The 24,326-nt window shown below is 46.9% G+C and overlaps 2 protein-coding genes and 1 long non-coding RNA gene across 12 annotated transcripts in view; 1 reads left to right on the top strand and 2 right to left on the bottom strand.

The window, feature by feature from the left end:
- Window positions 1-16,228, top strand: part of LOC147822162 (uncharacterized) — an 86,190-nt gene extending 69,962 nt beyond the window's left edge. Inside the window, exon 2 of the long non-coding RNA XR_015445999.1 lies at window positions 15,334-16,228. This is a non-coding gene — a long non-coding RNA (uncharacterized LOC147822162). The remainder of the gene's footprint in view (window positions 1-15,333) is intronic.
- LOC101716905 (guanine nucleotide-binding protein G(s) subunit alpha) lies at window positions 1,273-21,818 on the bottom strand. 10 transcript variants are annotated; one of them, XM_087197664.1, is made up of 13 exons: window positions 21,746-21,818; window positions 15,152-15,224; window positions 12,168-12,212; window positions 8,014-8,068; window positions 7,811-7,930; window positions 6,097-6,194; window positions 3,244-3,298; window positions 3,046-3,119; window positions 2,877-2,935; window positions 2,664-2,784; window positions 2,359-2,489; window positions 2,060-2,127; window positions 1,273-1,813 (listed from the first exon to the last, which is right to left on the bottom strand). In XM_087197664.1, exons 2-13 carry the CDS (start codon window positions 15,184-15,186, stop codon window positions 1,667-1,669), a joined length of 1,008 nt encoding a protein of 335 aa, XP_087053790.1. In that variant the 5' UTR covers window positions 15,187-15,224; window positions 21,746-21,818; the 3' UTR covers window positions 1,273-1,666. The 10 variants fall into 10 exon arrangements, with proteins under 10 accessions (XP_087053790.1, XP_087053784.1, XP_087053785.1 ...); XM_087197658.1 differs by lacking the exon at window positions 21,746-21,818 and adding an exon at window positions 18,840-19,840 and having other exon boundaries at window positions 8,014-8,071; XM_087197659.1 differs by lacking the exon at window positions 21,746-21,818 and adding an exon at window positions 18,840-19,837.
- LOC147822163 (uncharacterized) lies at window positions 19,908-21,626 on the bottom strand. Its single transcript, XM_087197669.1, has 2 exons — window positions 21,260-21,626; window positions 19,908-21,114 (listed from the first exon to the last, which is right to left on the bottom strand). The coding sequence occupies exon 2, from the start codon at window positions 20,751-20,753 to the stop codon at window positions 19,908-19,910; it is 846 nt and encodes a 281-aa protein (XP_087053795.1). The 5' UTR covers window positions 20,754-21,114; window positions 21,260-21,626.
- Window positions 21,819-24,326: the final 2,508 nt, after the last annotated feature.

A 24,326-nucleotide genomic window follows, 5' to 3' on the forward strand; every position in this document is an offset into this window, starting at 1 on the left:
ATACTCTGATATAGAGGTACTTAATTCCAACATTATCCCTAACCCTAAGTGTGGACTGAATGCTCTATAGACTCTGGGAAGGCTTATGGACATGGACTTGTGTACTTGGTACTACTTTAGACCTCTTTGGGGCTCATAATCACCACGGGCTCTCCTGTGTGATGAATCTAGCTGGGATTAATTTGGTTTGGAGGACAGGAAGTGGATTTTGGGCCTGGGTTACAGAACAAATGACTCATGTCTTATTTGACCTTTTTCAGAGGGCACAGTGGTTGATGGTGGAGTCAACACTGGTCTCTTTCCCCAACCTTCCAGATCGCCACACCATGGGTGACCAATCATGAAGGATGAACCTGGGGGTGAATGACTAAGAGTTGTGTATGAACCTTGGGTTCAAGCTGCATGTTAATTGGGCTTCAACATGTGTAATAAGGGTCCCGTGAGTGCTGATTACCCCACCTCCAACTATAACGGAAGTCTATTTGTATTTCTTTAATGAGTGATGTTCCACATCTTCTGAGATACTAGTTTTATATATTTTTCAGTAAATTGCATGTTTATGACTATTTTTGATGGTTTTGCTTATTTATAAGAACTCTTTGCATATTTAGAGAAATCAATCCATTGTTGCAGATTTTTGCCAAACTCCTCCCCCATATTTTTATGTTGACTTTCATTTTTGTAGTCATCCCCATCCCCTTATGGCTTTTGGGTCTAAGTCATATTTAGAGATGTCTTCTACAGACCAAGATCTTAATTGTAAAAACACCCACTTATAAATAGTAACTTTGAAATTTAGAGGTATTTGATAGATCCACATCTAATTTATTCTGGTGTGTGGTATGAAGTAGGGATTCGCTTCACCTTTTCCCAAAATGACAAGCCTGGTGTTTTAATACCATTTTTTAATAACTCCACTGATTGGAGATACTGTACTTATAAATTCACCCACATAATTTAGTCCATATCTTATAACAAAACCCAACACCTTTCTGAGGGGGATTGTGTAAAACGGGCACACTGTGTGATGACGTGAGTGTGAAGCTGGCAGACTGCAGAGGGCAGCAGTGATGAACACCCAGCATTCTTTGTGGCAAGGACAAGGGGTAGACTTTTCATGGTGTCCCAAAGATTAGGTCACCAAGAAGCAGGGTTTTAGGCCAACTTACAATCCTGGGGCCCGTACCTCAGCAGGTGGCATTCAAGGACCAAGTAGAACCCAGGATCAATGGAATTAGCTTGGGAACCGCAAATAACAAGAGCATCACATCATTCTTTGCTCACATTTAATTTTTATTGATTTTTTTAATGCTGCACAACACAATATTTATTTCATTTGTTTCATTTTTTGTTTCATTTATTTATTTATTTATTTATTCATTCATTTATTTATTTATTTATTTCTGTTTGCTGCTGTTATTTTAGTTCCTGAAAGTGAAGGGAACTTTTGTGGCCTTTTTCTTTTTCTGCAGGCCGCCTTAAGCTGTCTAAATTTGGAACATCTAGGCAAGCTGAAGGGAAAAAGGGGTTTCACAAAAATCACTGGGGGGAAAGGAAAGGTTGCTTTGTTAATCATGCCCTATGGTGGGTGATTAACTGCTTGTACAATTACGTTTCACTTTTAATTAATTGTGCTTAAGGCTTTAATTAAATTTAGGTTCCCTTCTTAGAGCAGCTCGTACTGACGAAGGTGCATGCGCTGGATGATGTCGCGGCAGTCGTTGAACACACGGCGAATGTTCTCGGTGTCCACAGCGCAGGTAAAGTGAGGATAGCAATAGTGGCGCCCATCTCCACTAGCAGTGCTGATTCTCTGTGGACAGAGAGGCAAGGCTCCGTCAAGGGCTCTGCCCAGGACCTGCAGTCAGCCCACCGGGGACAGGTATAGACCCACTACCAATGTTATGTAAGAGCACGGCCATGCCATGGCGCCAGCGGCTAAGACGCATGCTGGAGACTGGTGAGATAAAACTGAAGGACTGTGTAGTTTAATCCCCAAGTTCAGAAGTAAATGTACACTTGTAAGAAAAAAGAGGGAACTACAGACAGTTCTACTCACCAGAAACTCATCTCGAATGAAGTACTTGGCCCGGGTCACACGTGGGTCCTCTCCGGGCTCGGGAGTAGCTACAAAAAAAGTAAATATTTTATTAGTTAAGGTAAAGATTAGAGCAGAGCAGGGTGCTAACATCATTGCAGTCCCTTAACTTCTCAGAATTCTTGATATTTCCATGTGGAAATACATTTTTCTGCCTTCCCTATAGATCCTTTATAGTTTGGGGAGGGAAGGGGACTGGGAGTTCTCTTGAAAAAGAACCACCTGAGTGAACTAGCACCCTGAGTGGAAGCCACACATACCATCCTCAGGAGTAGTGTAGCGAGCAAATTCTGGAAAGTAGTCCTCAATCTTCGATTTCCCAGCAAGGACTTTCTCAGCGAGAAGATCTTGCTTATTGAGGAACAGAATCACAGAGATGGTACGCAGCCATCTAACAGAGAGGGAAAGCAAGTTCAATGCCCAGGAGAAGATAGCACGCTTTGTGTAAGGAGTAACTGGTGTTTGCCTAAGGACTGGCCTGGGAGTCCTTTCTAGAACAGTGCAAACCAGAGCCCCGAGAGCAGTTACAAGGCTCGGGCCAAGCAGGGGCAAGCACAACACACACCTGTTGTTCCAGATGCTCTTGAAGAGGTTCAGAGCCTCCTGCAGGCGGTTGGTCTGGTTGTCCTCCCGGATGACCATGTTGTAGCTGCTGCTGGCCACCACGAAGATGATGGCAGTCACATCTGAATGGCAAGAAAGCAGAAGCAGTCAGTGTTAGAAGCAGAAATGCTCCCTAATGATTACAACAGAGCAGCAAAACCCATTGCATCCATACCATTGAAGCACTGGATCCATTTGCGCCGTTCATCACGCTGGCCGCCCACATCGAACATGCTGTTAGGGAGAATGGACAGCTGGTTACTCCGAGGGCCACCACTCTAACCACCAGAAAGCATGTCAAGAAGCCATGTCTCTGATTTATGAAAATAGAACCATTCACTTACTGGAAGTTGACTTTGTCCACCTGGAACTTGGTCTCAAAGATTCCAGAGGTCAGGACACGGCAGCGAAGCAGGTCCTATTACAAACCGTGTGTCAGCAGATCTCAATAAAACCAACCTAAATAATTACCCATCTGGAGCGAAAATCTTGAGCAGCTTGGACAGAGAACTCTAAGTCCTCTGCCCTCGAGGTTTGCATACCTGGTCGCTGGGCACGTAGTCGGCCTGCTTGATGACATCGATCTTGTCCAGAAAGCTTGGAGAAAGAGAAGACACGTGACAGTGTTGACAGAGCCTGCACCACCTTGTCCACTGTGTCCTCTCCAGGCGCTGGCCAGCTGGAAGTGACTGTCCCACAGAGACGAAGCAAACAGCCCAGGATGTGGATGGGGCTTTGTTCTTCGTTTCAATTTTTAAAAGATTGGTTTTATGCCTATCAACCAGTAAAGCAAGGACCTCAAACCAGGCCGATCAGATCCTATGCCATTTGATAATGACTGACAAAAATATATTAATTTTCAAATTGTCTGGCTTGAACTAAAACAGACAATAGTTTGAAAATTGCCTGTCTCCATGTCACTCAGGTCTTTAAAAATATGTGAGGTGCTACCCTTAAAAGCACCAAGGACTTTTCCTTCAAGGGCAAATGAGCTTGTTTTAGTTATCCAGAATATGCCCTTCCTCTCCACTTTTGAAGAACCTCATTGATTAGGGAGAACAAAAGCAGAGGCCCCTCTTGGCCTTGCCACCCCAACAGGAAACACACGAAGTCCCTTCCGATCCATCAGGCCTATGAAGCAGGACACGCCAGATATTAAAAACCTTTACGATTATTTCTGGCCTGTGTTGCTTGACTAGATAGATACATAATTGGGGAAAATGAATGTGACAAGAATGGGGAAACTTAATTAGTATGGAAAATTAATGTGAAAACCAGTTTGTTTTTTGGGGGAGGGGGTGAAGATGGGAATTGTTTTAATATGGGCTAATCAGAAAATAAAATCACTAAAATCACAAAAATCACAAAGTGCAAAAAAACCTGTTTAAAGAAATCTCTTAATATTTTTCCCTTTCCCCTTCCTTTTTACCAGTTCAGAACTAGTGGGGCCTAGAGGATACACTAACTTGGCCAATCAATCTTACATTACAGCACTGGTCCAGAAATAGCTCCCCAGCCACCCTGGCCTCCAGGATGTTGCCATGGCAACGGAACCACAGGTCTATAAATAGAACCTCAGCACCAAATCTTGTGAGAAGACATCTGGAGCTGGGCCAACCAAACTCCAGCTCAACAAATAAAAATAGGCAGCCTAAGAAACAGGCACTAGACCATTACCCCCACCCCAACATAGAGGCAGTCAAAACTAGAAATGTAGGGATTCTTAACCATCTGACTGGGAAGGACACTTGAAAAGCTTGAAGTCATCTTCTCTTTTTTGGGGCTTCCTTAAAACTTTTCTTAAAATCTGTGCTAATGGTGCATTTTCACATAAAGTGTCAGGAGTGACGTCGTATCGCTTTTCAAGGAAAAATGAAACTTTTAAATGACGTAACCAAAAGAACCTGGCTAAATTACTGTTCATTAGATTGTTCCTCCCCCTGCCCCCAGAACTCATGACTGGGATGATTAAACCCTCCTAATCTCATACCTGTACTTAATTCCTGACTCGGATCCAAAATACAAATCTCAAACAATTCCAGGATTTCCATTTGTTTTGCGTTACTATAATTAGTGCTTCCAGCTTTCAGTTCAAACTTTGGAGAAAATCAGGGACTTTGCTGAAGGAGGAGTGGGGGCTGGGGGCCACGATGGACCATTTTTCTGCTCCTTGAAAGAATATGCAACTTTGCTTGAGTATTATACCATGATTACCTATGTATGTGACAATTAAAAATAATCAGACAACTTCCCATGAGAAAGCAGGGCTAGGGAAAGATAGTGATTGATTTCACAGACACATCAACTCGTGTAAATTTGGAGATACCCTTTTTATCTACCCTTCCCTATTACATAAGACACTCCTGCTCTTGAATATACTGAGTTGCTGTGTGCAGCATCAGCAAACAGAAGAGCTCTCTAAATATTTTTATGACCCGGACCATCATATGCTTCCTATACTGTGTGCAGGATGGAGGAGGTCATCAAGTATTTAAAAGGCAACTTTCCAGATGTATGGTGTTGCATACATCTCTGGAAGAGAGACCTTGCAGGGTGCTGGGAATCCCTCCCCCAGCGGGAGGGCCAGTTTTAGGCCACAGGTGTAGCACCTTAGGCATCAGCCAGCGGTGTGCACTAAAATTTGTTATTTAAATCGTTTTCTCCAACATCCTTATGAGGCGAGCTTGCCTACTTTTATGGTTTAATTTGGAGAGGTGTCTCTCACACTGCTATTGCCAGTCTTACCTGTCCTCCTCCCATTTTTATTTGTAAATACTGTGCTGTGTTGCTCAGGTATGTAGCTTAAAATGTAAAACCCACTGACTACTTACCATCTTTGGTGTAAAGAAATAAATAAGGTATGAGACAGCTCAAAAGTCAAGAAAACACTAACTCTATCCAGGTTGACATAACCTAGTAACGCGCACTGTGACAGCTACTAAAGTTACTTGCCTGATAGCAGAAACAGCAAAGCAATTAACTGCCAGGGAGTGGGGAAGGCATGTTTTTCTTTCTTCTGTTCTTCTTTGTTATGTTTTTAAATCACAGCAATAAAATATAACATTTTTACATTATCCAAAGTGTGACAGCTACCCAATTTCCCTAAATGCTTACAGGTCATTTCTATTAATTACTTCAAACTAATTAATTGTGGATGTCACTTTATTGAAGGAAATTTATCATTTTTCTCTAACAGGTATTGCTTATATAAAATAGTGTCGCTGCACTGAAAAGTGCCATTAAGTGGTTTTTATAACAAATGAATCTGACTAGAGCTTTCTAACTGCTGGGATAACTGGCTGAGCTCTGTGCAGAGTTACTGGAACTTGCAGTGTCTGAGCTCTCCGCCTTCGCCTGTGCTGTGTGCAGATGCTGAGTGATGAGGGGTTGCTTACTACTGGGCACAGTCGATCAGCTGGTACTCGTTGGAGCGCTCGTAGCAGGCTCGCACCCCTTCATCCTCCCACAGAGCCTTGGCATGCTCATAGAATTCCTGAAAGGGAACCAAAGAAAGAAGGTTCAGGAAAGCTCGCACCAAATCCACAGCACCATCATTTAAGCCAAGCCACAGTCACTCTGTCACATATAACTTCCACTCAATATGTGGGGCATATTTAAAAGTTACCATAAATATTTTTTTTCTCTTATGGTGAATTGGTGGTTTTGGATAGTTTTTCCCTTATCCTGGGGGTAGGAGGAAGTAAATGACTGGATAATTTTGTTTCTTTCCAGGATCTTTCATATGGGAAGAATATACTCTAATTTGTATTTGACTGTACCAATGAGCAATTGTGAAAATAAGAAACTTCATCAGTAAAAGGCACCGAGGCTCATTTTTCTTTCCAGGAAAATCTGAATTTTACCAAAAATTATGATGGGGAGTTGTAGGTAGAAACGTGAAGTTCAGATGTTGGTGGGACTGACTGAAAGTTACTTTTGGGATGTATGAACAGCTGCCATTTGTCTTCACTAGAAATACAGAATCATAGAAAGTTAAGGTCTATACTCATATTTGTGTTTACTGCTTGAATTTTTAAAATCAATTCCTAGTTTAAAAAACATACCTACTTGGGCCGGGGATTTAGCTCAATGGTTTCGCCGCCTGCTGTGCAAGCATAAGGACCCGAATTCGATCCCCGGTACCACAAAAAAAAAAAAAAAAAAAAATACCTACTTATACTAATTAATACTACTTCCTTGTTAATATAAGTTTGCAGCCAAACCCCTTTAAAATACACCAACCCAAATTCCCATGAAAGCCATTACAAAGGCAACAATAACTCATTGTTTTAGCTGTAGACAAGTCTCTTCCTTCTGAGCCTTATAAATGTGTATGTCTTTCCATCTTGTATTCCGTACCCCTCAAAAAATTTACCCCCCACCAAAAAGGCCAAAATGTATATGCTCGGCCTTGGGCAGTTTGGTGTTGCCTGAAAATAACTGTTTAGGCAGCTGACAGACCTTCCTCAATGTGTTACACACTTAGAGAGTGCATGGAAGACAATTTTAATTTTGATATTCTATTTTATAATTTATTCTGGAGTTATAATGTAGGTTTAAAAAAATTTTTTTTAACAATGAGAAAAGATGTCTTTATTTGCCCCATGCAAGGACTGATTTTAGAAAAATCTTCAAAAAATCTTAAAAGGGAACTGGTTTAAAATGCAAATATCTTCCTTGGCGTTTTGTGTATGTATAAACAAATGTATAAACATGCCATGTGTAACATGCAGTTCTGGTTGTCCTAACACATGGATGAGGATGTCAAGGAGGGAATAATTAAGTCTGTCAGAGCTCAGGACTTTTCCCCTCATAAATGTTTACAGTCTAATAAAGTGAGAATACTATTATTAAGGTGTGATGTTTCTATGTGGGGTGGGTGAGCCACAGTTTACAAGGGGTGATAGAATTTTGCTAATCCACCTTGAAAAAGCCCTTAGTTTTTTTCCCTTTTTAAAAAATCATCAGGATATGTATGGAATTAGCACCACCCTAAGTAGCCATTTTGTGGCTGTATTTGGCTGCACTAGAGCCTGTGGGGCGGGGCAGGGGGGTGTCACTGAGGGCCCCTCAGGCTCACACTACTGCTGAGGTAGGGCTGTGGCTTACAGGCGGGAAGTCAAAGTCGGGCACGTTCATCACGCTCAGAATGTAGTCCACTCTGAACTGGTTCTCAGGGTTGGCCAGCTCCACGGGGGGCACCAGGTTGCTCATGGCGGCCACAATGGTCTGCAAACGATTTAGCAAAGCCATCAGGGGAATGGCACTGTGTGGGGGTGCTAAAAGTCAGAGAGCAAGGAGCAGGCACGTACTTCAATAGCCTCCTTCAGGTTGTTTTTGATGTCCTGTACTTTGGTGGCCTTCTCACTACAGTGGGATTGAAAAGAAAAAAAAATCATATTGCATGCTGCCCACCAGGAGTGTCACCTTAATCAAGATTCTCCAACTAAAAAGCATAGTATTCTGTTCTTCAAGGAGTTGTGGGTTCAGATCTGTACGGAGATTAGAGGTACGTGAATCAATTACAGCTTCCCAAATGCATCCTGAGGTCACCCCAACAGGGCAGATTAGCAAAGTGGCATTGAGATCATGATCAACTGTACCAGAAATTACACCTGGTTCCTTTGCTATTCCAGATGTGGTCCTACTGGTGGTTTGAAGCCCCTGTACCACACACGAACATCCCTAAAAGGCTTCTGCTTGGCCCTTATCAGTAACCCTACTGGGCTGGGGGCGATCGGTCCTTATAGGATTGGACTGGTTACTCACTCCCTTGCTAGATTAGCATACTGAGAACCAGTCCATGCCAGTGGTGGTGTTAAAATCATTAATTACATATTCCAGGGCTTTGCAGTCCTATTTGCAGCCCTATTATTTATTTAAACAGTTGTGCTTCCGTGACGGAGATGCTATTTTGAGTAATGCACTAGCAGTGTTTCTGGTTTACAATTTGATGCACACTGGTCCTTCAGTGAGATTAGGAATAAAGACCCCCCCCTCCCCCGCCAAGAAATTCTAATGACAGAGAGGGGCGTCAGGTCCCTTTTAAGTAGGCTGAGGTCTTGTTGCTTTTTTCTACTTTTGATTCTATGGCGCACACAGGACAGCCGGTGTGTTCTTTATGGAGTGATTTATGTTCAGAATCACTGGCTCACTGATAAAGGCGAAACCCTTGTCTGCTGAGGTCCCGCCAGTACGTTCATTTCTGCAGTAGATGACAGTGATCTAAACGCTTTGTGTGTTCTAGAAAACGGCCTTCATTAGCGGCACAGCTGTGGGGGGCAACGAAGCACCTCTTCCTTGGGGTACAGATCTTGTCACGTGCGGCCCAAACCTTGCCCTCATTTTGACCAGGTGGAGGAAACCACGAGCACAGCGCCTGCTGGCTGCGAAGCCTGGGACACGTCACGCCATCTAGGGGAGGTGCCATGCCTCCCACAGGGCACGGGCTGACAGGGAGTCCTGGGCAGGGGGCAAGCGGGGGGCGGGCTGCTTTTTGTTTGTGATTTTTTTAAAAACCCCGACATTCCCAATTTCGGAAGCATTCACTTGGTTGATTTACCAAGTCACCGAATGAAGACAGAAATTAAACAGGCCCTCTGTAGGAGAGCAGGACAGAAGATCAAGGCAGAGGAAATGCAAAGGGGGATCGATAGCTACTGCGGCCAGGCCAGGCAGTTAGTGGTGCAGCAGGTGCCGGAGAGGGAGGGGCACACAGGTGGGCCTGAGGGGGCGGGGAGCGTTCATGAATGCAGCCCCACACAACCTGTTCTTGCCTTTTCTGAAGAACTGTAACAGTTCAGAGTTCCTGGGCATTTTATTCTGCCCAAATAAGCATCTGTGTATTTGGGGAGGGGGTCCTCGTCTTCTGGATGCTCTTTCCCTTAGCGTGGAGCCTCTCTCTTCAGTGGCCCTTAATAGTGTTTGTGCAGGTTAGGGGCAGCAGCCTACAGGGATCGTTGCCATCTGGGGGGAGTGCAGGGGGTGGCAAGACAGACGGTACCAGTTCTTCAGGAACTGGAGTAACAGCACAGAGTGGAATCCAGTTTCGGGGTAGAGATGGTAGAGGGTGTGTCCAGACCCTGAGGGTGGCATTCACCCCAGATCTGAAAGCAGCCTCTGGCCCCCAGGCCCTCCCAGCTCGGCCACCCTACATTTAAGGCGCTTGAAACCCCTGACCCTCAGCAGGCCTGTTATGCTTTGAATGTAGGTGATTGAAGCTCATTTCTGGAATTAAAAATTTCCAGCCTTGATGTTAGTGTTAAAATTATTTAGATGTTAGAGATTAAAAGGACATGTGTCTGTTGTCCCTGAAGTTCACGCTTTCAGAATTTTTCTGAACTCCCCTAGGACAAATTTATTCCCACATTAAAAACAGCTCCATGCCATTGGTACCCACAGCCCTGAGCCTATAGTTCTAAGTCCCCCCAATAGAAAAATGAGCTATGCCTGGGTGTTAAATCCTCGAATTCACATACAGCAAGGAAAAAGTATTTCCAGAAATGAGATTCTTTCATTCAGTTTGATATTTTGGTCTAAGTAGTAGTATGATAATTGGAAAACTTCCAGTCTTAAAATACAGATATTTTGAGAACGTGTTCAGTATTCATCTACGTATGTGAATAGGTGTGGGAGTATATCAAGTATAAAACAGCTAAAATAGAAATCTAAAATCTAATTCGGGTAATACTAAAACATAAAATTCTTCCATTGAAGCAATTACTCTGTAGATGGAGATATTATACCGGGGGTTGGCAGGTTTATCATCAGTTGTACTACCGCTTAATGAATTTAATGTTGTTCATAAAATTTGGAGAATATTCCTTAGATGTCTCTAAACTGCTCAACAAAGGCAAAATATATGCCACTTGCCAGTATTCTATTTGCCCAAAAAGCTGAGGTTGGTGCTGGAAGTACTTTTAGGACATCACTGTGCCCTCCACCCATATATATATATATATATATATATATGATTAGTGGGGTTAGTAGTTTTTAAGGGCCCTGCCCCTCTTCAACTAAGAAATAGGAGAAGGCTATATGTACTTTGTTTCATTTGGTTCTGTACCTTATCTCTGTGCTTTTGTAGGGAGAGACAGACAAAAGAAGAAAGACAGAAGACAGACTCAAGATACAGGAATTGCTGAAACATGCAGAGAGTTTTATTTATCAGGAATGTTAATATTTATATTTACTTGTAGGACAGAATCACAGAGACGTGCAGGCAAGGTTATTAGTAGGGCTCAAGGGTTTAGCACAACATCTAGTACACAGTAGGTTGCTCAATAGGATGTCTTAGTTCTCAGATGCCAACTTCTGGTACAGATGATTATCAATTAGTCACTTTTTATATAGATGCTTTTTGACTATTGTTCTACTACATTTTTGCCAATGAAGGTTTTTTGTTTGTGTTTTTTTAGTTATTTTTAAAGGTGAGGTGATAGAGGTAGGTTCCCTCCCCCTCCCCCCTCCCCCCAGACAACAGAATAGTATTCTTATTAGAAGATCCTAAGACCGAGCAATTCCAGCATGCAAATTGAGATAGGACAGAGCCGGGAAGATGAGAAACTGTAGCCATCATCTAGGGATAATATATTCTAAAAGAAACAGATGAACAAACATGTGTCAGTTACTTTGTTCTGACCCAGGATCCTTTGCCCCGCCTCTCCCCAGCCACAGAAGCCATTCTTTTGAAATGCCCTAGGCTAAGTCAATGGCCCTGTGTTCTCATGAGAAACTGCTGCTCCATCCCTGCATGCTAAGTATGCGAGTGGAGCTGGAGTGGTCACCTGGCATGCATGTGCACATGTGTCTGTGTGTACGCACATGAGATGGATGTGGCGATGCAGGAAACAAAAGAAAAAATGACAATGAATGGGGAAAAAAAAAGATGCCATCATGAATGTCCTTATCCACTAGGTAATGTAAAGTGCTATGGATTATAATAAATTGCACCATTTTTTAAAGGCCAGAGGCTTCGAGATGATTAATGATGACCTGCCACAAGGTGCCAAGGTATTTTTCAAAATTAAGAGCCGTGTGGCACTGAATATTTTAATAGAAGGAAAAATTTTTTTTTCATAGAGGTCTGAAATTTTAAAATCAGACCAACACTTGGCAGATAGAATTTAGTAGATAGTTTTAGAAACTAGTAGTTTATTCAAACGGAGAACTGGGGGAAAATAGAAACCATATGGAAAAACATCGATTCTCAAAATCCTAAATTATCATCTAAAGCTGAAATCTATAACTTTCCCCCAGCTGGATCTAATTATATTTTAAGTATGGCCAACAAAATTGTTTTGCACTTTACTTAAGAAATTGTTTACACGTCAAACGTATACCAAGATGGCTGATGGCCCTTAAATGATTTTTATTTTCTTCCCGAGTCTGTGTCCTCAGTTTCCCAGCATGATCTTCATGTTTGTTTTGTTTGTTAAAAAAATTTTTCTGTTTTGAATGTGCCTACCCTTCGCTGTTGCTCCTTGCAGCTTGCGGGTCCTCTTCGCCGCCCCTTTTAAAGAGAGATTGAAAGCTCACCTAATCTGCAAGGCACCGCAATTTCACACAAACCCCACACAGCCTCTCCACATTCCTAAACAATCAGCCAAGAGCAAATGTAACAATTCGCGCGCCATCCTCCCGTCAATTCTTAGGTCGCCTTTCTGGCTAAATCAGAACGTCTACTGAGACTGCAGGCGGGCCGTAGAGGGAAGAATTCCACACCTTTGCTGCAGTATTAACAGGGCCCTCTGGAGACTGGTCGGATACAGGAGGGACAGATAATTATTTTCTTGTGCTTTCACTAAATGTACATGCATTAGGGAGCTACCGCACAGTGATTTATCGCACAATTCTTTTGAGAATATGGCAGCCCAGAGGGCTCCTAACTGTCCCAGGTCAGAACCTTCAAAATGTTCTGTGCATGCAAAGGCACAGACTGGAGATTTGTGCCTATGATTTCCTGGGGCAAAAATGACCTCTCTTTTTGCAGTGGGGGAAACTACCTATCCAGTGTTTGTTTATAAATTGTCATCAGTTACAACTGTTTGGACTCTGAGGCAGCAAAATAAATAAATCAAAAAACAATTAAAAACCAAACCTGATCTTCATAAATTGTAGGAATTGCTCCTTGAAGATGAAAGGGTAGAAGCCTATGTTGTTTTAGAATTAACTTAGCTTAACCAGTGTTAATGATGATATTTTTCTGGCATTAAAGGTAAGAAAGAGAGTTAGCTTTGAATTAGAAAAATCCATATTTGACCTCTGTATTTCTGAAGGTCAAATTAATATGATGTTAGTTTGAAAAATGTAACTGGCACGGCAGCCTGTGGACAGTTAAGGCAAATTGAATAGCTCGGCCTAGAACTAACAAAGTGCAGGGTGGTGAGGCAGGACAGGGAAAAGCTGAGGGAAGAAAAGCCCCGCACCAGGCAGACCACCCTTTAGGGACAGAGGTCACAATTTACCAGGGAATTGTGAAACCAGCGTTTGTTGCAATACCACAGAGAGGAAAAAAGGAGAGAGAAGGTTTAGCCGGACTAGGTGAAAATGAGGTATCTGACCCCCACGAATACTCCGTATGTCACTCTCACAGGCTAAATTTAACACCCTGAGATCCACAAGGAGGTAAACTGGGAATGGCGCTTCCTCTTTTTGAAAAGAAAACAGAAAAGAGAAGTTCTGGTTTAGAAGCCTCGTCTGCATTAGGCTGGGTCATTTAGGGAGGAGAACCTTTTCTGCAAAAATTTTTAAATTTTAGGGCAGTCTGTAGAGTAATAAAACTTCAAGTGAATTATTTTAAGGATGACTTCTCTTCCATCTGACTCAAGCTAAGGTAAACAGTGGCTGCTGCATCTTTTTAAAATGTTAGCCATGTCCAGCTTTAATCAAAATATTTATCTAGAGGGTGCATGGTCAAATTATTTTCGCTTAACTAGTCTCATGAAGCAGCACTCCCTGCAAGTTATGGGGCAGAGGGATTTATGCAAGATTTTTCTCTACCAAAGGACGTATCAGAAATTAAGAATTTCAGAAGTGGTCTGTGATGAGTGAAGGTGACCCACTTAATAGCACTAGGTGTATGATAACTCACTGAATCATTCATAAAATTGCCGATCTAGCCCACCTGTCCTTTCTGCATACTAATCTTTCTGGATTCAGGGTTAAACTCCAAAAGCATCCTAAATTAAAATGACCATTTGTACGGGTGATGTCACCTTTTTTTAACCTCGGATTATCTGAGCTAACAAGTTCTAGAATTTTCAATAAAGAACCACCTTTAGCAGTCTGAAAGGTAATAAAGTTCATTTCTGTGTTGTCTCTAGCTCCTTAGCAGGGTGTGGGTGTGTAATGGAATTAAACGATGACACCTTGCCTCAATCTACCTTCTGAAATGGAAGTGAATACAAGGGACAAATTTTCAATTGAATCCAGGTTAAAAAAGGGAATGGGATTGCTAACTATAACTAGTTGGTTGTTACAGACTAACGCCTTCAGGTGTTTGCACTACAGTGAGAATAACCACCTCCCGGGAGTGAAAACAGACTAGTAAATATCTTGTTCTGTTGTACATATTTTGTCATAGGACAATGAAGGATGGGGCCTATCTGGGGGCTTGGGGGTAAAAAGGAATTCATTCCCTGATGTACTGAATGTTCCTTTGGTTGATTCACGTTTTTCATGGCAAGCAGGACCCTATACTAACCTCACATCTCTAAGATATGTTATTTCCCTCTCTTTTTAGAAAAAGTATTGCTACATTCTCCTATACCATCAAGTCCCGGAAGGTCGTTTCAAAGGCAAAATGCCCCTGGAACCAGCAGGCAATATCTAATTCCCAGCCTTTTCATCATTTTAATGCTGCTTCTTCATTTCTTTAGGCAGGAGTACTGATTTCATAAATTATTTTAAATTATTTGCCCATAATGTTAATTTGAAAGGGGGCAAAAAAATGTCAAATTGTCAACAAGGGCCGTCACATGCAACTTTGTGTTATGTAGGGACATTATTGAAACAATGTTTCCCTAAGAGTTTAAAACATCCTGCACAGGGCAGGACTGGCCAGACAAGGGTGGTCAAGGCTGTGTCAGCCATGTTGGAGACTCCCTGCAGCAGACTGCCAGGCTGTGGTGGGGGAACCTGGTCTCCAAGACACTGTCCCCGGGCCAGGTGCTGTAGGCTGTCCTCCTACAACCAAGAATGTCTTCCTGGGATAGGGCGATGTTTTACACCAACACCCATGCTTTGCTGTTATTAGTATTATTATTTGTTGTACCAAAGATTAATGGTGAAGGAGCGAGCTCCGAAGAGCTTGCCCCTGGATTTTCCAATGTGTAAATTAGAAAAAAAAAAAGTGGAAATTAGCTGCTCAGCCCTAAAACCTCCTATACTTCCTAAAGGTTAGTATGAAATTTGTAACTCTTAGTGCCCTGACACAGATTTGACACTTACTCTCCATTAAACCCATTAACATGCAGGATCCTCATCTGCTTCACAATGGTGCTTTTACCAGATTCTCCAGCACCTAGAAAACGAAAGTAAGTCTCAGGTTAAGAAAGAGGCATCTCACACAGTGGGCAGGGAGAGAGAGAACTTCTGTTTGGTGTTTTTTGATTTTTGGTTTTTTTCCACAGAAGCAACACACAACAACAAACACAATAGACTCGCAATTTTCCTTGACATTTCGATGAAGAGAGAAATAAAAATCCAACTCAGTGTCTACCCTGCAGTATTTCACCATCAGAACAACAAACAAGAATTAAAGGTTTTGCTGTTTTCAGTTGTCTGTTTTGCTGTTGTTGTTTTTGAAAATTTTTCCTTTTGGCTGTTTTAAACATTGTGGGTGCTCAAGGTAAGGGGCAAAGAGAATGATGCAATTTTGTTATTTGAGGGGGGAGGAAGAAAATTGAAGTTAAAACTGTGACACTAAATTCTTCAAATGTGACAATTCACTGGTAAAATGTACACATGAATGTATATAGCCACATAATTCATTGTTTGTCAGATATCCCATGGTTAAAATACCCAGGATTCGCAAACAATGCCCAGACACTGCAGTCTCTTCCACAGCACGTACGGACGCAGCACGCCCCCAACATTTACACACTGCAGCAACCTTCCCGCAGGTTTCCCACCCCTCGGGCTACTTCAAAATCCACCCCTAAAACCACAATATTACATTCTAACCACTTCTTTACCCTTCTTTCTCCTGCAAACTGAGTCTTTCTAAAGATAAATTCTCTCTGGGTACAACAGTGTTAAAGAAGGGAAAGGAAAATCATCAATTATCTGATATCTTCTCAAAAAATACACTTTAACATCAAATACAGCATTTGAGACCATATTAGCATTAGGTAAACCTGCAACAATAGTAAAGAATAATAAAAGGACAAGACTTTAACCATAAGGAAAAATATTCCTGGAAACCACTGAATTTCAAAGGTTCTCAGTCCTCCTCAACTGAAAGAGTAGTAGGAACACATGCATCCATTTTAAATCACCTTTCATTTGTTAAAAAAAAAAAAACAATTTATGGAAAAACACATTACCATAAAGCTAGAAGGAGGATTGCTTTTTTTTTGCAAATGCACTCAACAAATCATCCCTATGTGAACTGTTTTTCTTCTGCCCTCCACCCACACAAATCTGTGGTTTTTACCCACTTTTTCTTTTTACTTTTAATTGCATTTTTTTGTTTTAATGTCCAGCTAGCAGAGCAATCCTCCTCCTCTTGGCTTCTTCAGGATTTAATCAATTATCTGTAAAAGTTAAAATTAGTTTCCACAAAAACACTGATTCCAAAGCAAACCCCCTATTTTAATGAACATAACTTTCATAAATTAAAATACAAAAGACACTATTAAGAGAGTCCATAATGACAACATACATAATGTTAATCAGGATCTCCAATATTTTCTTTCAGGAGCATTAAGATGTGTAATACCTGCTTTTTACAGGCACAGACAGATCTGTGCCTCAGTTTCCACATTTGTGAAATTAGAGAAATGGGCTATCTTTTTGTGCTGTAATTCACTTAATTTTCAGACCATTAAATTAAGATGGAGTAAAAAGGATTTGGGGCATTATGTTTCCTCTTTTGGGTGTATTACTTGGTGAGTGTCACGATTTTAAAAAGCAAAATGTTGCCACTGATAGGGGTACAGATTTCTGTGCCAGAGGCTATCAATAAATCCTAGCCAAAAATGCTGCAGTGCAGACCAGGACCCCTCAGAAGGTAAGCCCCCAACAAGGCCAGGCGTATGCAGAGCAACAGCCTCAAGTTAAGTGGAGACTAGTGATCACTACACAAAAGGTGTTAGAAATCTAAGGTGCTGTTGGCATCACACTTGACTTAAATTAGTATTGAGATAGCAAGACAGCATCCACAGGAGATTCCAGACTTTCCCAGGCTTATACTTTGAAATCAAATCGTGTGGACATCAATATTCAAATAGCATGATTGTGGCTTTAGAAGTTTTAGACAGGACCTCCACATATGTACCATTTAATTACTGAAATTGCAAATGCATAAACACCAAAGAGATTTGTTTTGATTTAGTGATTTTCTGCTTTTATTAATCTGGACCCAAGAGAACAAAGACGTGCCCCATCCAAAAAGAGCAAACCAAACACCACCACAAAGAAAAACCAGCCTTTTACATTTTATTCTTGATAAGCCGTTTTTGTTGAAATGTGACCATGGACTGGAACTGAACCTAGCAGCACATTCACAAATTTATTCAGATAGCCAAATTACCAAGGAAGTGGAAAACTTCCATTCCAATTAATGCTTGTGTAATTCGTCTGGTCATTTCAACAATTTTTTTTTGAAATGACTGTTTTGTTCTTTCTCAAAGCAGCACCTTAAAGAAAAAAGGAGGAAAGGCCATCTTCCCTGGCTAAGCCCCCCCCCCCCCTTTTTAGCCAAAGAGGAAAAAGCACAATCAAAAAAGAGAAGAAAAACCAAACAACGAAATGTCACTTGACAACTAATTAATGTCTCTTCATCTCCCCACCTGGGAAGTCTTCCGTTGACAGAGCTATGCCCCCTCCCACCTTGAAAAGGACAAATTTTTTTAAAACGCCATTTCAAGACCAAGAAGCCATTTCCAGACAAATGTCATTTTCCAGTTTTATCTGATTTGTGAATTTTTTTTTCTTTTTCCACAAAGCACTCACAATGTGGCTAACAGGAAAATTGTGTGTGTGTGTGTGTGTGTGTGTGTGTGTAATGGTTTACTGCACGGGTGTGGGGGCGCTGCTGGGGGGCAGCTGGTACAATTAATTCTCTTCTCTGCTTTACAAAAAGCCGAGTCTGGAAGGGGAAAAAAAGGTCATACTGTAAAATGACGTGTCATTTGGCTTCACTGAGCACTGCGCGTACTAACTGTCCACTCGGGGTGTGTGTGTGTGTGTCTTATTTTATTTGATTGTCCTTCTCTTCCTTCCACGGCCTGGCCGGGCCCAGGACACGTCTGCCCCTGCACAGTCGGTCCTGCCCGAAACGCACCAGTCGCGCCCAGCGGCCGCCGCGCTCCCTCCCCGGGCGCCACGACTCGCCGCGCCCCTCCCCCACTGCACCACCTTTACCGCTCGGGTCCGCCGAGGGGCTGATGTCACCCGCCCCCCCACTTCCCCCGCCACAGCCCCTCAGCCACGGCGGCGCCCCCCAGCGTCACCCCTCCTCTGCTCGCCCCCTGCCCCTGGCCCTCTCCCGACAGATCGCACACCCCACGGAGGCGGGTCCCCTCCTCGGCCCGCCACCCCGTTTCCTGTCCCCGAAACCCTCTCTGTCGCAGTCTCTGGAGCCCCGTGGGCCTCCCCCTCCCCCTCCCCAACACGCACCCGAAGCCCGGGCGTCGTGCAGGCCTCGCGGAGACAGAGGGGCCGGAGCGGGGCCGGGGAGGGGGGCCCGCGCCGCGCCACCGAGGCCCGCGTCCCGTTTTGAGCCCCCTCCCGGCCGAATCCGCGCCCGGGGTCCCCCTTCCGGCCTCGCCCCCCACAGCCGGGGCCCGCGAGTGGGCGGCGGGCCCGGGAGCGCGCGCCCGGAGCGGGGAGGGAGGCGGGCTCGGCGCGCGCGGCCTGCGGGGCGCCCCTCGGGGCCCCGGGGCCGGCGCCCCCCGCCCCGCCCCGCCCTTACCCAGCAGCAGCAGGCGGTGCGTGGCCCGGTAGACCTGCTTGTCCTTCTGCAGCTGCTTCTCGATCTTTTTGTTGGCCTCGCGCTGCGCCTTCTCCTCGTTGCGCTGGTCCTCGGTCTTACTGTTCCCGAGGCAGCCCATGGCGGCGGCGGGGCGCGGCCGGGCTGCGCGGCGGGGCCGGGCGCGGGCGGGCGGCCTCTCGGGTCGGGGCAGCGCCGGGCGGGCGGGGAGCGCGCGGGGCGGACTGCGGGGCGCGGGCCGCGGGGGGAGGGTGGTGGCGGGCGGGCCGGGGGGCGCGCGCAGCTCCCAGCCCCTCCAGCCGAGGCCGAGGGGACTGATGGCCGCCGCCGGGCCGAGGCGGACCAGAGCAGGAGCTGCGGGAGCTGCTGCCGCCGCTGCCGCCGCCGCCGCTCTTATTGCCTCGGCCCCGGCCCGCCGCCCCGAACCAAAAGCGCCGCGGCGGGCGGGGGGAGGCGGGGGGAGGCGGAGGCGACGGCGGCGAGGGGGGTGGGAGGAGGAGGAGGAGGAGGGCTGAGGAGCGGCCGCGGCGGCGGCGAGGGCGGGAGCCGGCGGAGGGAGGCGCCCCCGGGCGCCCGGGAAGGGGGGTCCCTCCGCCCGCGCCCAGCCCGGGCCGGGACGGGCCGCGGAGCCGCCCTCCGCCCCCCCTGCCGAGGGTCCCCGCCGGGCCGGGCCGAGGGGGGAGAGGGGGCGTCTCCGCGCCAGTGACGACCCTCGCGCGACGCCAACGCTCCACCCCCCGGGCCGAACGGCCCGCGGCCCCTGAGGCTGCCGCTCCCCCTGCTCCCGCGGGCGCCGCCGAGGGGCCGGGGTGGGCGGAAGGGGAGGGAGCGAGAGCCGGGACTTAGGAAATTCTCGAAAAGAGAGAGAGACAGACAGAACCAGAGAGCAGGGAGTGTGGAAAAAGCGAGGCGAGCACGAACCAAAGAACAGAGCAACCGAAAAGGAAGATGTGTCCACACACATACACATGAACACTAATAAAACTCCACACTACACAGCGACGGTGGCGTCCGGTGGCGGCGGTGGAGGGGCGGGGCGGGGCGGGCGGCCTAGATGAGCCGCTCCTCGCGCCCGCGGCGCCGGCCGCCAGGGGCCGAGCCGAAGGCGCCGCCGGGCCCGGAGCGCGCGCGGCCCCTGCGTTTGGCGCGGCCGCTCAGGTAGGAGAAGAAGGCGCAGCCCAGGAACACGCGGAAGCAGCAGGTCGCTCCGAACACGAAGCCGCAGCCGCGGCCCTGCTCCGTGCGCTTCTGCAGCAGGAAGTTGAGCACCCAGGAGGGGCTGCGCACCGAGAAGACCAGGAAGACCACGAGCGGCAGGTGGGCGCCGAGCGCGCCAGCCTTGGCCGGCCCGGGCCGCCACACGACGCCCGCCACGCGAGGCGCCGCGTAGTAGGCGTCGTCCTCGTCCGCGGAGTCCGCGTCCCACTCTGCCCAGGCTCTACTAGCGCCCCCGGCGGCGGCGCCCTCCTCGGCGCCCGCGTCTTCGGCGGCGGCGGTGGCGCCGGCCTCGGGGCCTCGCGCCTCTTCCTGGGCTTCCGGCATCTTCTTCATCTTCTTCCTCAGCATCTTCTCCAGCTTCTTCATCTCCTTCTCCCTCTTCTTCTCCTCCTTTCTCCTCTGCTCCAGCAGTTTCTTCTCGATCTTCTTGCGGTCCTTGTCGGTCGGGAACTTCTCGGGGGCCGCCTCCCGCGCCGGCTTCTTCGGGTTCTTCCCGCTCTTCGGAGCCTTCCCGGGGTCCCCGCTCTTCCTCGGGGCGAGCGGCTCGCTCGGCTCCGCCAGAGCTGCAGCCGCCGCGGCAGCTTCGGCGACCACCTCGACCGCCGCCGCCGCCGCCGCCGCCCTCTTCTCGCTCTCCGCGGCCGCGCGGGCTTTGAGCTTCAGGGCCATCTTCAGCATGGTGGCCCGGCCGCCTCGGGGAGGCCGGCTCCTCGTGCCTGGTCCGGGCACCCCGCTCGCTCCCAGCCTCGGGCTGTCCGGCCCCGGCGCGCCCCGTGTCAGGTCGGGTCGGGTCGGGTCCCTGGTGTGCCGCTCCAGGGCCGCTGAGCGTGGCTGCCCGGACTTGGGGCTCCTGGGCTAGCTGCCTAAGAGTTAGCGTCAACAAGGATGACCAAACGGAAAAAGGGCGAAGACAAACCAAAAAGCACCCAACAACAGCGAGAAATCAGAATGCACCAAGAAATGTCAAACTCAAAAAAGAAAAGTGCAGAGACGCGATGGCACGAGTTCGCTGTTACCCTCAGGCGCTCCTTGGTTAGGTCTGGTGCACGCACGCCAATGAAGAAGAGGAAAGAGAAAAAGAGAGAATGGGGGTTGCCCCGGAGGCGCTGGCAGGACAGCAGCGCCCGCCCCAGCCCCGGGGGCTCTCGCACGTCCGCGGGCGGCCCCTGCGCTCCCCGACTTACATGTGAGTGAGGTGCACTCACACGCAAGGCAGCGCCTGCCTGCCGGCCGCCCGCCGCTGCCCCGAGCCCCGAGCCGAGCCGGGACGGGGTTCGCTCCAGCCGCGGTGCCGCAGCCCGGAGCCGGGAGCCGGGAGCGCCGGGCCGGGCCGGGCACCTGACGCAGCACAGCGCTTTCTACCCGCCTGATGACGCCCCAGCCTCTTCAGAGGACGACCCATAGCGGCGGCCCCTATAAACCGAAGGGGAAGCACGAAAAATCTGCCCACCGAGGACGCACCCAAACGGGCTGCCCCGCCGTCCTGGGGTGCGCGCCGGCTCGGGGGCGGCGCAGGTGCGGGCGGCGGGCGCGGGGGCCGCAGCGCCGGGGGGTGTGGGCTCGCCCAAGACGGTGGGCGCCCGACCCCGCCTCCCAGACCTGCCTCCCAATTTTCGGTGACTGGTGTAGCCCTGGGCGGCGTGCAAAGTGTGCGACGCGGAGGCGCTTACCCCTGCTGCGCGCCTCCTCACCTCCAGCTTCCCGGTCAGCGCGCAGGCCGGGCCTCACTCGCCCTCCCTCCCAGGGGCGCGCGTGCCCGCCCGCCCGCCGGCCGAGGTCGGTGTCCGCCAAGCCCGAGCAATCGGACGCCCGGACGGGGTTTCAGACCATCCGGTGAGAGGAGGCCAGCCCTACGTGAGCGCAAAACTAGCGTTTATAGAAGAAGCAGGCAGGCAACGGAGAACCGAGGAGCGGTGGCCGGGCGCGGAGTCGGTGCGTGCCTCGTCCTCCCAGGTGGGAGAGGCGGTGGCCCAGCCTGGCGCCACGAGGGGCTCTGGAAGAGAAGAAAAAGTCTACTGAACTCGAAGTTGTATAAAAATGCTTTCAAAAGTATCTCACAGACTCTCTGGTCTCACACTAGGATACGGTAGGGAGAGCTGGGATACAGGGCAAGGATACTGAGTTTTCAACCAACTTGCCCTGGCTCACTTTTCCTGGGACCTTGCTTGCGTCACTTGTTGCTATACAGGTATCTGCTTGGGTATCATTCATTCATTCATTCAACAACTCTTTGGTCCAGCCCACTTTGTGCCCAGGTGAGCTGGGGTGGCCAAGTGGTCAGGCGAAGACGTGGAGCCTCCTTTGAGTTGAACACAGGCCTCTATTATGTGCCAGCAAACTCAGATCTGCCAAGTAAATCACAATCTCTTTTCCAAGTTTAACTTTCTCTGACTTCTCAACAGACTTCAGAAAATTTGAGATTTGGGCGGAAGGGGATAGTCTACCCATAAGTGCAAACACACCCAACACTCCCCAGGGTACAGGGAAATTGTTTGAGGCTCACAGTTTTGAGTTAGCTTTGAAAACAGAAAAGACACTCTTTTTTTTTTTTTTTTTTAATAGAAAAGACACTCTTAACCACTCAACGGGACTGCTGAGCTGCTCCTTTCCTCCCAGTTCGCTCAACTCAAAGTAAGGACAGGTGTGACAGAGGTGTCCCACATTATTTTTCTTGGCCCCTTCAATTATACCTCTAGCCCCCATTCTATAAGGCCTCTTTTTTTTTTTTTTAATGAGTCTGAAAGGCCAACAGAGAGCAATTCAAAGTCACCAGAAATTAAGAACGAGAAGCCAAGCCCAGCAGGCAGACCCTCACCTGAAGGCCTGCCCTCCCCTGGTGGAAATGTGGGTCTCTAACTTTCTCAAACTGCTGTGAAGTTGCCACTCTATGACCTCTCTTCCATACAAGAAGGTACCCATTCTGAAAAAAGTGCAAAGGCACTACTGTTCTCGATTCATGCCTTCCCCCTAAAGAGAAGTGGATAAAAATATTTAACTGATGCCCTAAATGTGCTCATATGAAAACATACGTGGCAGGGAGGCCTTTCATCAATGAATCTGGGACTGTGTGGAGAGATCATGACTCATTCCTGTTCAACTCAATTAGCGCCTACTTAAAGACAGAGCTGAGGTTTTCCATATTTATATATTAAATAAAAGCTCTTTAGCTGAATTTGAGTCATCATCAATTGTCATTTTTAAAAATTGATAAAAAGGGGCTGGGGATTTAGCTCAGTGGTTCCGGCACCTGCTGCACAAGTGCAAGGTCCCAAGTTCGATCCCTAGTACCAAAAAAAATTTTTTTTTTGATAAAAAGACTTAGAAGAGGGAGGAACTGCCCAGAAATTTTTGTTATGCTCCATTTAGTCAAAAGTATCTTCCTGCTTCTACTGTGGCAAAGCACAAATACATTGTATTTACAAGGTGCAAGGTAAATAGTAACCAATACAACTTTGATACTTATGTGGGTAGCTACACAGTTATACAATGAATATAGTGAGGAGTCTCCTTATTTGGAAGTCTCTGAGTTGACTTACTGCCTTCCCCTTTTAGATAAATATCACACCTGAACTTTAAAAGGAGTGAAACTGTCCCATGGCATACCTGACACATGTTCTTGGCAAGGCACAATTGGGACCATTGTCCTGGAAATGTGTAACGTAAGGTCAGCTTATATTTCTTTCAACTCCTACCCTGGCAGGCTATCCTTGAAGAAAAAAATTTATTAAGTGTAGGTTTTGCTTATGTTTTATTATGACTAAGCATGGATGGACAAATAAAGCATTTACTTTGTAAATAAATGGCAGCAGGTGAAACCAAGGGTTTACAGGTAAGCAAATGACACTGAGAGCTCTGCAACACAAGCTGGTTTGTGGTCTGTTCAGTGTTCTTGTTTCCACTCGACACAAAGTGAAAGAAGAGATTTTACTTAATTGCTATGGTGAGCTGACAGCATCTACAGTTTTTGGCCTAGCATTTGACCTACCTGGGCCCTAAAAGTTATAATCTTTTTTTTAAAGTCTAGTTTGGAGGTTAACATGTATGACCACGTCATATGAATTAGTAAATTTTTTTTTTGGTACTGGGGATCGAACTTGGGACCTTGCGCTTTGAGGCAGGATGCAGCACCACTGAGCTACATCCCTGGCCCAGTTATTGCTATTTTTAAGCACCTACTTTATGTCATGACAGTAGAACAATTTCCATAGCATCATTCTTAGAACATCCACACCAGAGACTTTTCTGCTGGAG

This window comes from Heterocephalus glaber, unplaced genomic scaffold (assembly GCF_053883595.1).
Source record: "Heterocephalus glaber isolate CG9 unplaced genomic scaffold, H.glaber_assembly_v1.0 deba00001673, whole genome shotgun sequence".
Classification (NCBI taxonomy): Eukaryota; Metazoa; Chordata; class Mammalia; order Rodentia; family Bathyergidae; genus Heterocephalus; species Heterocephalus glaber.

Excerpts from the sequence above, each read along its gene's own strand:
- LOC101716905 (XM_087197658.1), bottom strand. The coding sequence starts at position 19,827 with ATGTGTATGTGTGTGGACACATCTTCCTTTTCGGTTGCTCTGTTCTTT. Across the intron at positions 6,195-7,810 it reads CCGACTTTGACTTCCCGCCT|GAATTCTATGAGCATGCCAA; the intron begins GTAAGCCACAGC and ends GTTCCCTTTCAG. Across the intron at positions 2,936-3,045 it reads GTGGACAAAGTCAACTTCCA|CATGTTCGATGTGGGCGGCC; the intron begins GTAAGTGAATGG and ends TCTCCCTAACAG.
- LOC147822163 (XM_087197669.1), bottom strand. The coding sequence starts at position 20,753 with ATGCTGAAGATGGCCCTGAAGCTCAAAGCCCGCGCGGCCGCGGAGAGC.